Here is a 12,826-nt window from a genome sequence, read left to right on the forward strand (position 1 = left end):
TATTGGCCTGGACGACGTATTCAATCTGGATGGGTGTTAGTGATGAACGACTCGATCTATAAATGAACACTACTCCGGGGCTGACATTTTACTATTTTGAATTCCGCATCATTCAATCGACTTTCACCGTTTGACCACTCAATCTATACATGTTGCTTCCTCGCCCACCACTTACCCGCTTCTCACTCACTTCTCACTGCTCACCCGCTGCTCATTTTCACTAGGCAAGTGAATCAAAATCTCATCTCATCTCATCATCTCATCATTGCTTTTTAGTCTACAATTACACTTCTCATGACAAAAACAAATCCCCTCACAACTTGGCATGCTTCTCGTTGACCAGCACGTATCTGTAGCGGGCGTGGCCGGCCTCCATATCGATGATGGCCTGGTTGGCGTCCTTGAGCGGCCGCTTCTGGACCCAGGGCTTGACCTTCTTCTCGACGGCGAGGTCGAGCATGGCCTTGATCTCGGAGGGGGAGCCGATGCCGCTGCCGCCGACCTTGATGCCGGACATGAGGAGGGTGAAGGCGTTGATGGGGGGGAGGTTACCGCCGTCGGGGGCACTGGAGAAAAAGGGGGAGATTTTGTCAGTTATTTTTCTTCTTCTTCGAGTCATTCAATCAGCAAAAGTTGGACGACTTACCCGACTTGGATAAAGGTGCCGTTGACCTTGAGGAGCTGCAGGTACTGCTGGAGAGGCATCTTCTCGCTGGAGACGGTGCAGACGATGAGGTCGATGCTGCGAGCGTTCTTCTTGGCCCAGTCCTTGTCGTCGTCCGTGGCGATGTACTCGTCGGCGCCCAGCTTCAGCACCTCGTCCTTCTTGGAGGCCTTGCGCGAGATGCCGACGACCTTGTCGGCGCCCAGGGCCTTGGCGAAGAGCACGCCAAAGTGGCCGAGGCCGCCGACGCCGACGATGCCGACCGTTTTGCCGGGGCCGCAGTCGTTGTTCTTCAGGGGCGAGAAGACGGTGATGCCGCCGCAGAGCATGGGCGCGGCGTCCTCGGAGGAGAGGCCTTCGGGGATCTTGATGACGAAGTTGCCGTTGGTGCGGTTGTAGTCGGCGTAGCCGCCGTACGACTTGCCCTCGCCGTCCGGGTAGACGGAGCCGTAGGTGCTGACGTTGGCGCGGCCGCAGTAGTTCTCGCGGCCGGTCGAGCACTCAGGGCAGTCGGGCTTCATGCAAGACCGGGCCTGGGCGCCGACGCCGACGCGGTCGCCGACGGAGATGCCCTTGACGTTGCTGCCGACGCGGACGGCCTTGCCGACGATTTCGTGGCCGACGCAGCAGGCTAGAAGAGGGGGGAAACAAAAATGGTTAGCAAGGGAGGGGAGGCGTAACAACTGACAAGGGACGACAGGGAACAAGCTTTCACAACAAGCTTTCACAAAATCAAGATCAAAAGAGGAACATCGGAGTATGGCGGGGTAAAAGGAGAAATAGTCGGAAACTCACGATAGGGTGTCTCGGCCCAGCCTGAGCGCAGCATGTGAAGGTCAGAGCCGCAGATGCCGCAGTGGGAGACCTCGATGTCGACGTCGTCCTCAGTCCACTTCTTGGGCTCAAAGGCGCCCCATTCCATCTTGCCGTTGGCGCTCTCGGGGCTGTGGCCCAGCCATCCCTCGAACTTGTAGTCGGCCATGGTGGTGGTGGTGGTGGTGGTGTTGGAGTTGGTGGTAAGGTTGGTGATGAGGTTGGGTCGTTTCGGTGGTGTGCAGTTGGTGTTTGTTTGTTGCAAAGCGTGTGAGGCGGGTTAGGTATGAGAAACTTGGACCGTGGCATTGCAAAGGCGAAATCGATTTATATACGAGTGAACAGAGTTCAATTCAACCTCCTCCCCTCCCTCCCGTTCTCGGGTTCCATGACGGCATCCCCTGGTGCCGCGGGGCCGGGAACCGACCCTTTTCTCATACTAAGTGTCATCAAGATGGATCAGGAAGCATCCGGGGCGGAGCTAACTGGAGTTAAGACGGCACTATGCCAGATGGTCCGCAGGTTTGCTCCAGAGCTTTCTCTCTGGCACTGACAACGGAGCCGCTGCCGACACCGCGGACACCGCGGGGACACTGTGAACACCGCATACAACACCAGGGGGGGGCGGATCTCAGGAACAGTCATCAATGCCGTAGCGTACAGTAGACAATGAATGGGGTAGGGAGGGGGAGGAGCAGATAGATGGCAGACGGCAGAGGCGCTTGGCTTGTGCTTCCTGGACTCTGGATCCAGGCGGTGGATGTTTGAGCCGGGTTTTTGGCACGACGATAAGTATGCTAGTGTAGCTTTCTGGGATATAATGACGCAAATGGTGAATCTAGAGTGGGCTGCTCCCCCTCGTCCGGACATGTAATTGGAGCAGTTGATTGGAGCACTCGAGCAGTCTCCAACAAAGCGCCCGGGATGATGGGGCCCCAGGCGAGGCCATGGAGTACTGGGCCAGTCCATGTACGAGTCAGTTAAGGTTCGGGATTGCTGGCAAGATGAAAACTGGGAGACAAAGACAGAGAGACAAGAGACTGTCACTACAGAGACAGATGGTCAGGCAGAGAGAGATAGAGAGAGAGAGAGACTGAAAGATGCTCGTGTGCGGCGCAGCGCAGCTTCGGAGGCGAACAACTCCAGTCTTTCTGCAACCGGCTGACAACGATGGGTCATGTTTGTTTCCACGTCGTCGTCGTCGTCGTCGTCGGCGTAGGCGTAGGCGTCGTCTTCCATTCTCTCGTCTCTCTGCCGCAGAAACGAAGTATTCTGTCTGTGCCTGGAAACATGGACGTAAGGAGAGGTTATTGCCGATCGCCCGGACAGTCTTTCAAACCGTCCGCCCCCCTTTAGACCAGTATTGATGGTGCTAAGTTGTCGCTAGTGTGGCCATCCACGCCACCTCCCACTTGTGTCTTTATTACAAATGCCGAAAAATGCTGTTTCTGTTCGGCGATAGGCGATGAGAGACATTTCGCATCGGCGTTTGTCTTGAAGAGAGGGAAATGACCGACCACAAGGGATTCTAAGCGAGTGAAACGGACCGTCGGTCTCTCTTCGACTTCTCGTTACCGGGCTACGCTACCATCTTGATCTTTTCCATTCTCAGGCTTCATCTCTAGCAGTTGGCACCCGGAGTTAGGTCTCCTGGGTTCGTTCCCCTACGACAAAACAAACCGGGGGTGCACGGCGGTCTTGGACCCCAACTCGATCCAAAGTCCGCTTCTCTCTCTCTGCGCAGAGTGTCACGGAACAAGAGGTGGGCATTACCAATCATCCAAGGAGCAAAGACTGGCATCGGGGGGATTACAGTCCGTGGTCGCGGACTTTGGCCATCTGCCATGGAATCCACTCATCCCGCAACATGGACCGGTGAACGAGAGTGAGAGAGAGCGAGAGCGAGATAGAGGGTAGTATGATCAGAAGTATGGTGCATGTACAACGCATAGCATCATCGTATTTCCCACAACCAACTAACCTTGCCTTCTTCACCGCTCCCGAATCGAGGAGATACTATTTTGACCGCCCCGTCCCCTTCCTACCCTCTGCCCACGTCTGGCCAAACTAGACAGAAACAAACACCTTACAGACACTGCGAGTAAAAGTCGTTCTGCTTCGTGCAGGTCCACGGCGCCTGGCACCGCGTCGGCCCCGTCCAAAAGGCGCCGCCGCACTGGCCCCAGCGAGTCTGCTCCGCGCCCGCCGCCGCCGACGTCGTCGTCGCCGCGCCGGACGACGTCGGGGTCCTCGTGCTGGTGACGAGCGTCGTCGTGCGGGTGGCCGTCACCGTGAGCGTGCTCGTGGTCGTCACGCCGCCGCCGCCCGTCGCCGCCGCCGCGAGCACCGACGACACGGACGTGTACGCCGGCTTCTTGTTGAAGCTCGCGTCCCACAGCAGCGCGTCGCCCTGCCCGCTGAACGTCTCGGGCACCCAGCTGTACTTGTCCGTGAACCCCCAGATGGTGACGCCGACGCAGCCGTCGACGTCGACGCACGAGCCGACCACGTTGGCGTAGTCCCGGCCCTGGTTCGCGAGCGCCGCCGCCGAGGCCGGCAGGCTGGAGTGCCGGATGTCGAGCTCCGTGTAGGCCACCTCGAGGCCGAGCGCCGTGAAGCGCCGCAGCGCCGTCGCGAGCGCGCTGCGGCCGGGCGTCGAGCCGACGATGAGGTGGCCCTGGAACCCGACGCCGTCGATGGGCGCGCCGGCGTTCTGCACGATGGTGACGGCCTCGTACACGCGGTTCGTCTTGGCGCCGTTGTACTCGAGGTTGTAGTCGTTGTAGTACCTGTGGGTGTCAGCATCGTCTCTCTCTCTCTCTATCTCGCCACGACCCATGTCTCTCTGTTTCTCTCTCTCTGTATCTCTCACGAAGAAATGAGGACTGGGAAGACGCACAGCTTCGTGTTCGGGTCGGCAGCCCGGGCGGCCCGGAAGGAGATGGGCAGGTAGGTGGTGCCGAGCACGTTGTAGAAGACGCTCGCGCGCCAGCTTCCGTCGTCGGCGGCGGCCTCGTTGACCACGTCCCAGGCGTAGCACTGGCCGAGGTAGTGCTTCATCACGTTGGCGATGTGCGTCTCGATGACGGCCGTCAGCGTGGCCGCCGTCCACGTGCCGCTCGAGACCCAGTTGGGAAGCTGGGAATGCCTGGTTTCTAGTCAGACATACGGGGCACTACAGGTGGGCATTCCATTAATGGATGTGTGTGTGTGTGTACCATGTCAAGGTGTGGCACCGCAGGATCTGGCCGTTCGCCTTGGCAATGTTGGGGACCTGTGAGAGAGAGAGAGAGAGATCCTCTGTTAGTCGCCCGATGGCTCTCAAGTGAAGGGCACCTAACCCCCTCCCCCCCCCCCAAAAAAAACACCCGGAGTGACTACACTTACGACGTCTCCCGAGGTGTAGGAAAAGGTGTTCCGGCTCGGCTCGGTGTACGCCCACTTCTGCCCGTTCTCGGGGACCAGCGACCCGAACTCGCTGGTGTCGTTGACGATGGCCATGTAGACGGCATCAGTGGTCGTCCGGCGCTCATCGACGGCGGTGCCAAAGTACTTCAGACCGGCCCCGACGGCGAGGGCGTTGAGCTGGGCCGAGGCGAGGCCGGAGCCGAGGAGGACGGCGAGGACAGCCTTTGCGTACATGATGTTGTCTTTTTTTTTTCAGTCGGTAGGGACCCGGGGATGATGACGAGAACGGAGGGCTGGGCTTATTGGAGCTCAAGAGTGAAAAAGCAAAGAGGACCGCTCGCTCTCCAGTCAACGTGACGTGGAACTGAGGTCGAGGGGGCATCCAACTTATAGAGGAAGGCCGGACGAAGGGTCCTCGAGATGATGCGGAGGAGGGACAGACTGATCCGCCATCCCCCCTCCCCTCCCCAGTCGTATCATCATACGCTATTGATCCCCAGCTCTCCCACGTGGGAGTGCACCGCCAGCCCGGCGAGTGTGGTTCCTGTCGTTGACTCCCAAGCTGGCACTGGCTGGACTGGCTGGTTTAACACGACAGCTTCTTCGCCGCCCAGAGGCCCAGGGGGGGCCCAGGGTCTGCCGTCTCCTGCAGAGGCATTCATCCTTTTACCCGGCCCCAGACGATTTGCGCCGAGTGCATCACGCACGCACACGCTCTGGATCTAGGCAGGCAGATGTCGTCCAGGTCTCCGTGCCCTCAAAAGGCCATCGCCGCACAAAGGTCAAGAGACGGAACAAGAGCAGGCAGTGCCGTGGCCACGTCTGGCCTAAGGTCCGCCCTTGGCATGCGGAGGGTCTTCCGAGAATTTCTGTGCCTGGGCTAGCGCGAGAGGGGTCGACCATCGAGGTGGGTGGTGTTCGCCTGTGCCGCCGTCACCGAGATGTTTGTTTGACAGGATTGGCCCAATGCCGACCGGCAAGGAGACCGGAAAGAAAATAAAGAGGAGAGAAAAAGCAAAAAGAGGGTGAGCATGTTTCTGCGCGAGCGGTGGTGGGTGTTTGTTGCTGCGCTCCGCTCGTCTCCCAATCTCAGGACCTAGCAGCCGGCATCACGCAGAATTTCCACCAGTAACTACGGCTCTAGAGTTTCTACGGCACTATATTTTAGATTCTGGCGGTAGTAGGAAGAGTACCCCTTCCGGGGTGCTGGGAAGGGGAAACCATGGCTCTCTCTGTCTGTCTGTCTGTCTGCCGTGGCCCATCGCCTCACTGCTGCTGCTGCAAGTCCAGCCCGTTATTAGCCTAAATCGCCGCCCTCCTGCGGTCTCCTGCCGCTGGAGTTACACCGCATTAGTCGGCCGAGGCTTGGATGGCTGGTTGCGTGCGAGTGAGCAAGGCACATTTGGGGACACGGAGGGAGGACGGACGTCCAGGCCCGACTCCCAAAAGCAGTTCTTGGCCGATGGCGAAGGAATCTGACGCGGGACGAGCCGAAACGGGTCAATGTTTAACCATCTGCAGGCGAAGTCAGTCGGTAACTGGGAAGTTGAACCCATAATTATTACCGTCTTACTCGACCGTTAAGAGTAGTGCTCCGCCATGTCAAACAAGGTACGCAAAATCCGTCTTCTCATAATGACGACTAGATCATTCAAACTGGGTGTATAAAACATGGTAAAAAAGAAATTGCTGAGGCCGATGAAGAGGACATCTTATCAGGTCCTCCAAAAACAAAAGATTATGATCAGTGGGAGGCTTGAACTCCCGGCCTTGGCATTACACAACATTTCAGGTGAAATATTAGTACCACGCTCTAACCAACTGAGCTAACCGACCCATTCTTGGTTGTTGAACAGTTGTCCGGAAAGCAATACAACAACGTCAACACACGTCCAACCCTACCGTTGCTATCGAGAACAATCGCGTCGACTGTCATTCGCAATCCCTTGTTGTCGACACTGATGCCCACTCTGTTTTTTTTGTTGTCTTCCTTTGACTTTGCTTCCTCTTTGTTCCCTTGAAGACTTATTAGAGCTTTGGAAAAGTACAGACATTTCAATGGGCTCTGCTTTGAAAAGCACACCTAGGTCAAGGATCAATCCGGTTGTTCTCACCTGAGCTTCAACAAACCGATTGTTCTCAGTGATTCAGCAAGCCGATGCAACTCGTCTTGCATTCACAACGACAGGACTTCAGGGACTGTCCAGTTTTTCGTGTTCAAATACAATCCCAGTTGATCTCAGCCGAAAAATGGTACAGGTGCCTCGATTACATATTAAGCCAGACCTGCGCTCAGTACCTGATGATCTCCGGTCACAGATAGCGAAACAAATAGCACAACCGCCAGAAACCGATAGCATCAAACCAAGCCGTCACAATGCCGCACGAACGTGTCCCCCGCGAGCCGGAAGCATCATCGCCGCTGGACCCAGGGGAGGTCCGCCGCCGTCGTCGACTGGGAATGTTCTCCAGGCGTCTCGCAGTCCACCGCGTGGATATTTGGACTGCCGGGAACACGGAGTCGTCCTCGTCGTCAACCAGCTCCCCTCTTCCTATGAACAACCAAGCTGATCTTAACCCGGCACAGAGCACTAAGCATTTCCCAGAAAGACGCAGGTCAGTCGCGCTTGATTTCCCGAGACCACTGACCTCTCCAGCAATAGAACTTGACACTAGAGATCCGGCGGCTCATCAGGCACGAAACCCTACGGCGAGGAACTCCCAGACAGTGACATCCTCCTCGGAACCCTCACGGCAGAGTTCCTCTCACGAATACGGCGACGGTCTCCCTTGTACAGTGCACCCGCTGGATTCTACGCCGTTTCAGCGCTCACGAAGTCTGCGACAGTGTAACCAGCGCCTGAGTCGCGTGCGCGGAAACTCCGTTCTCCTCGACACTACAGAAGCGAACGTCGTGAACAGCGCTCTGGAATACGTTGAGCGACCGCTTCCTCCGCTTCCGAGGTCGTCTCCGCACCCTTCCACCGAGGACGACGAGGAGAACTGGCGTTCAACCAAAGAGGAGCAAGAGGTTCTCGAAGAGGTTGCGAGGCTCTTGTAGGTGCTCAAGGTATTGATTAACCCAGCGTCAAAATGGGTTGTGGGCTGTGTTTCGAGCATATGTCTAGACTGTCTTTGCCTTGATAGATTGTTAATGAATTGTTTTTTGTTGCTGTGTGCAATATTGTTGCGATGCCCCCAAACCCTTTCGCGAGGAACCATCTCCGCTCACTAACCAAGAACTCATCCCGATACCGCTGTCGACATGGCTGTCACACCTAGAGACTACTTGTGAAGCTCAGCTGGCACTCATCCTGGACGCCAAGTTACCCATGCACCCACACAACGGTAGAAACGAAGATGACGGGCGGCCGCAGGCGCAGGAGCTCCTTGACGACGGCGTCGGTGCAGGTCAGCGACTCCATCATGTAAAACACCCAGTGGTCGACGATGCAGTTGGGCACGGCGCCCTTGGCAATGTTGGTCTTGCACGTGGCGGCTCACTTGGCGAACTCGGCGTGCACGGCGTCGGCCACACGCCTCCCCCGCCAGACCTTGGTGTAGGGGACGTACACGGACGGTGGGACGTTGACGAGCTTGAAAAAGGCGGTGACGAGGTAGAAGTCGTCGGCAATCTTCTTGACGGCGTTCTGGGAGATGTAGCCCCCGAAGATGCCCTTGGCGATGGGCACGATGCACGGCTCGGCGTACGCGGGCGACTCAAAGGCCTTGTGGGCGATGTCGCGGCCCGACGCAAGGACGACGAACCTGGGGGGGGCGTTCAGTCAGTTTCTGCATCTGGTACAGCCTCGACCGTCGATATCGTTACCTACTTATGGATGACGGATACGCAGCTCAAGGGGCCGCTTCGCCCATTGTGCGAGATATTCCTCAAACTTTGGGTGCAGGGCCTAGACACAGGGACCCATGGACGGGATCTTGAATGCCGGACCAGCGGTGGACCCTTTTCGTTTTGAGGTACATGGTTGGTGAAGAGAGTGTCAGCCAGGTACGGCAGCATTCACAGCTTTGGAAAGGGGACCGGATAAGCTTGTACCTCGGTCTTGAATCACAGCCCCAAGACTCGCTAATCGTCCTACACGCGCTCGTGGCTGCTCATTTTTTCCTGTTTAGGACTTGCATGATGCCCAACTTCAAGGGGGCTCATTATGACGGACCCCTACTAATATCTATCTACCTGCACACACCAACTTCTGACATATGGTTCGTTCAAAACCCGTGGGCAGAAAGCCAGCCCTGTGAGGCCTTGGCATCTCGGCGAGCTGCGGAGACTAAACCTCTTTGGGCAAACAACTCTCGTTTGTCATCCGCAGAGACTCCAGAGAGAGAGGAGACTTGACCAGGGAGGGCTCTGCGGGACTGACTGGCAAGGGACACACACCCCGGAGAGAGGCAGAGACTCGCACGATGGGGACTGCGGCGACTAGTCCTATTCCGGTCAGGACACCACAGAGAATAGAGAATCGCCTATGCGGAATACGCGGAGAGGGAGATGCGGTCCCGGGCGTTGGAACACACACACACACACACACACACACACACACACACACACCACACTCAGGCTCAACCAGCCCCCCTTCCATCGTATCACTCTCGAATCTCGTCTTTCGACTTCTCTCCTTTTTTTTGTTTTGATGGTTCCAATCTTACCGGATCACACACCCCCTCCCCGCCAGAGCTCCATGTCAACCCAAGTCATCTCACTCCTCTCCTCTTCCCCCTTCCCACCACCATGCGCCAAACCCTCCGTCGGTCGTGTGCCGCCTGTGCAAAGTCCAAACACAGCTGCGACCTCCGCACGCCGCGCTGCTCCCGCTGCGTCAAGCGGAGAGTCCTGTGCGTCTATGCCAACGAACCCCTGACGGCCGGGCCGGCGGCTGCTGCTGCTGCTTCCGGGCCCTCGACGGCGCTGGGGGCCGGCACGTCCACGTCCACGTCCAAGTCCGAGTCCGCGTCCGAGTCCGCGTCCCCGTCGCCACCGTCTCCGTCTCCGTCATCCCGACGGTCGTCCGGGCCGCCCCTGGACGGATCCGGCGCCCTGACCAACTACCGCTTCGCCTCTCTCGATCCCTTTGACTCTTACCCGCAGACCAGACTCCCCCGGGAACAGGTCCAGCGTCTGATCCATAGTTGTATGCACAAGCCTCTCGATCCTTATGAAATTTAAATAAATCAAAAAGAAGCCTAAAGGTGTGGGCTTGTGGCGGCCCTCGCTCACTAAAGTTCTAACCCATGCAGTTCTCCACAAGATCGCCTTCGAGTACTACCCTCTGGACCTCAGCGCAACGTCGAACCCCTTCCTCGTCTCCTGGTGGCCGCTGGCCCTTGGCGACCCGGCCCTGTTCCACGTCTCCCTGCAGACGGCGTGCCTCGACGAGGAGCTGCTGGCCCAGAAGGGCTTCCAGTCCTCCGAGATCCTCATGGCCGACTCGGTGGCCTTGCTCAGGCGGAAAGTCCAAGACACGTCGCTCGCCATACAGGACGGGACCATGAACTCCGTCATCACGTTAGCAGCGATCGAGGTGAGATTTCGAGGCCGCGAGCCGCCGTGCATTCTGCCCCCCCTCCGTACGCCGCGCAACTCATCACTAACGGAGACGACCCCTTTCCCCCCCATGACTAGTTCGGCAAGGGAAACACTGCCGTCAGCGACATGCACGTCGACGGCGTCAAGAAGCTGGTCGACATGAGAGGCGGCATCAACGCGGTGAGGCAGACCAGCCCGCTGACTGCGAGGATGGTGAGCTGGTAAGTCGCGACGCTCCCCCCCTCCCCATCCCGAGAGATCCTTCGACGACGAACTCTACTCACAGACACAAGGGTGTCGATGATCGTCACGGGCCGGCCTCAGTTCGACACGCAAGACGACACCGGCATCGGCGACGGCGTGCCCCCTCCGCCCGAGTGGCAGTCCGACCCGGCCGCTTCGCGTGAGGAGCTGACCGGGTTGGACAACCTCGAGACCGACTACGAAGTGAGAAACGTCCTGTCGCGTCTGCGCAGCATCTCGCGGCGGGCGAACCGGGGAGTGCCCCTGGCGCCGACTCGGCTCCACGACCTGGCCTGTTTCGTCATCCATCGACTGCTGCTGTCCACCCCGGAAGAGAAAGATTCTCCCGCCTGCCCACCGGGCCCGGAGTGCCTGCGATACGCCATCATACTCTACATGTTCCTCATCCAGGGGCCGACGTACTACTCGCACGCCGTCATCTTCAACACGATCCTCGGGCGGTTCGTGGCCGACTTTGAGCGGCTCGCGTCGACGCCGCACGTGTACGACGATCTGGGCGTCTGGCTCCTGACCATAGGCATGGCGGCGGCGAACGGCACGGGGCACTATGAATGGCTCACGGGGGTCGCCAGAGACGTTGCCGTCGCCAAGCAGTTGACGTGTTGGGGCGACGCCCTCGGCCATGCCCGGGGCTTCCTCTGGCTGGAGACGCACCACGGCGACAGCGTCTTCCGGCCTCACTGGGACGCCCTCTTGGGCGTCTCGGTACAGCCGCGCTTCGGATATCCTCTGTTACCTGTGGCGTAGCACAGACGACGACGGCTGTTGGCAGGGTCTTGAGGTTGTGTTGTCGACGCTGAGTTGTGTCCAAGACCACCGCGACCTGACTTGGTCTGGGTACCAGTTTGCGTTTTGCCGACCTTTGGTGTGCGTTTTCATCGTCACGTATCGGATGAGAGCATGTCATTTGGAAAAGCCGCGAGTTACTGTTGGGCGTAGGAAGAAGTAAAATAATGATAACAATTGTTGGTCAGCTCCAAAGAGGACCTACATCAGCCGTATGGTAGGTCAGTTTTGTGTACTCTAGAGTGTGATTATTGGTCAAGAGCTGACGAAGGCTCACTAAGACAAACAGCTTCGTGAACTTCACGAACTGCCAGAACTTTTGGAACCCAGATTTGGTCTACTCTTTCCCCCAGAGACATGCTCTGGGAGAGCCTCATCCCATCGGCCAAAAGATCAGCGCCCGAAGGGATGGCACTGCTCCATACAGCCCTGGAGGAGAAGACGGCAAACACTGCTCTTGGCCCCTTGTCCCCTTGCGTGCGCCAACCTTTTGCGCCTTCAAATGGCGTGCGACAGAGGCGGCCAACTTGCATCTAAGAAGAGATCAAGGTCGACGAGAAGAACTATCAGGTTCACACTCGAAACTCCACGTGGACCCGCGAGACATTCACGTCGCCTACTCTCGTGAACCAACGAGGTCTCGTCCCTGTCATGGAATAGTCGCTCAGACGCGGTTGTCTGGCGAGGGATGCTTGGACCGTCTACTCAAAGCCCATCCGCTCTATCCATTGTTGCAGCCGAGAACGAGTGGCACCAGAGGGTTGGCAGACTGCAGCGGCGCCGAGTAATGGCAAGTTCTTTTGACACGCAGGCATCGCGGGCGAGTAGAGTCAATGAATGGCAGGCGAGGGTGGCTCTCAGGCCCGCCAAAACAATCATAAGAAACAGGGCTTGTAAGAAACGGTGACTATCTTTGTTTAAAGATGAAAACAAACACGGGTCCGTCTGCGGTTTACTGCTTTGCTATTCAAATGGCCCCTACAGGGCCGAGTGGAGGTGTGGTCATCCAAAGACTGCAGCTTGACAACGATGAGGGAACAAAAAAAGAAGAAAAATGTATCAGCCGAGGCTCCTCCATAATAATGAAAGGTTGCAATTTTATTTGCTTCAAAAGCTTTGTGACCGGCCGGAGGAGTTTCTCCTTTGCGCTGGTACCTGAAAGCTGACAGCCGCCGAGATACCAGGGTCGGGAAGATCATCAATTTCCTGTTACGGACGTGCTTCATTTATCACATCATGATTCTCTCATACATGCCTCATCAAAGGACACACAACACAAGTCGCATCTCCCATTTCTGTTCTCTCCCGTTGAAGCCTCAGGGAGCATTAGCAACAAAGGATCG

The 12,826-nt window shown here is 57.5% G+C and overlaps 5 protein-coding genes across 5 annotated transcripts; 2 read left to right on the top strand and 3 right to left on the bottom strand.

Moving 5' to 3' along the window:
• Positions 1 to 313: 313 nt before the first annotated feature.
• CH63R_00298 (Zinc-binding dehydrogenase) lies at positions 314 to 1,646 on the bottom strand (the record flags this gene model as incomplete). The annotated part of the gene is made up of 3 exons (XM_018295273.1): positions 314 to 566; positions 647 to 1,295; positions 1,460 to 1,646. 3 exons carry the CDS (start codon positions 1,644 to 1,646, stop codon positions 314 to 316), a joined length of 1,089 nt encoding a protein of 362 aa, XP_018163635.1.
• Positions 1,647 to 3,563: 1,917 nt separating this feature from the next.
• On the bottom strand, positions 3,564 to 5,119 carry CH63R_00299 (Beta-xylanase; the record flags this gene model as incomplete). The annotated part of the gene is made up of 4 exons (XM_018295274.1): positions 3,564 to 4,266; positions 4,350 to 4,625; positions 4,696 to 4,751; positions 4,865 to 5,119. The coding sequence occupies 4 exons, from the start codon at positions 5,117 to 5,119 to the stop codon at positions 3,564 to 3,566; spliced, it is 1,290 nt and encodes a 429-aa protein (XP_018163636.1).
• Positions 5,120 to 7,262: 2,143 nt separating this feature from the next.
• CH63R_00300 (uncharacterized protein) lies at positions 7,263 to 7,946 on the top strand (the record flags this gene model as incomplete). The annotated part of the gene is made up of 2 exons (XM_018295275.1): positions 7,263 to 7,501; positions 7,562 to 7,946. 2 exons carry the CDS (start codon positions 7,263 to 7,265, stop codon positions 7,944 to 7,946), a joined length of 624 nt encoding a protein of 207 aa, XP_018163637.1.
• A 265-nt stretch (positions 7,947 to 8,211) lies between these two features.
• On the bottom strand, positions 8,212 to 8,869 carry CH63R_00301 (Cytochrome P450 61; the record flags this gene model as incomplete). The annotated part of the gene is made up of 3 exons (XM_018295276.1): positions 8,212 to 8,370; positions 8,410 to 8,653; positions 8,805 to 8,869. 3 exons carry the CDS (start codon positions 8,867 to 8,869, stop codon positions 8,212 to 8,214), a joined length of 468 nt encoding a protein of 155 aa, XP_018163638.1.
• A 769-nt stretch (positions 8,870 to 9,638) lies between these two features.
• On the top strand, positions 9,639 to 11,444 carry CH63R_00302 (C6 zinc finger domain-containing protein; the record flags this gene model as incomplete). The annotated part of the gene is made up of 4 exons (XM_018295277.1): positions 9,639 to 10,038; positions 10,145 to 10,428; positions 10,530 to 10,654; positions 10,727 to 11,444. The coding sequence occupies 4 exons, from the start codon at positions 9,639 to 9,641 to the stop codon at positions 11,442 to 11,444; spliced, it is 1,527 nt and encodes a 508-aa protein (XP_018163639.1).
• Positions 11,445 to 12,826: the final 1,382 nt, after the last annotated feature.

This window comes from Colletotrichum higginsianum, chromosome 1 (genome assembly GCF_001672515.1).
Source record: "Colletotrichum higginsianum IMI 349063 chromosome 1, whole genome shotgun sequence".
NCBI classification, from domain to species: Eukaryota; Fungi; Ascomycota; class Sordariomycetes; order Glomerellales; family Glomerellaceae; genus Colletotrichum; species Colletotrichum higginsianum.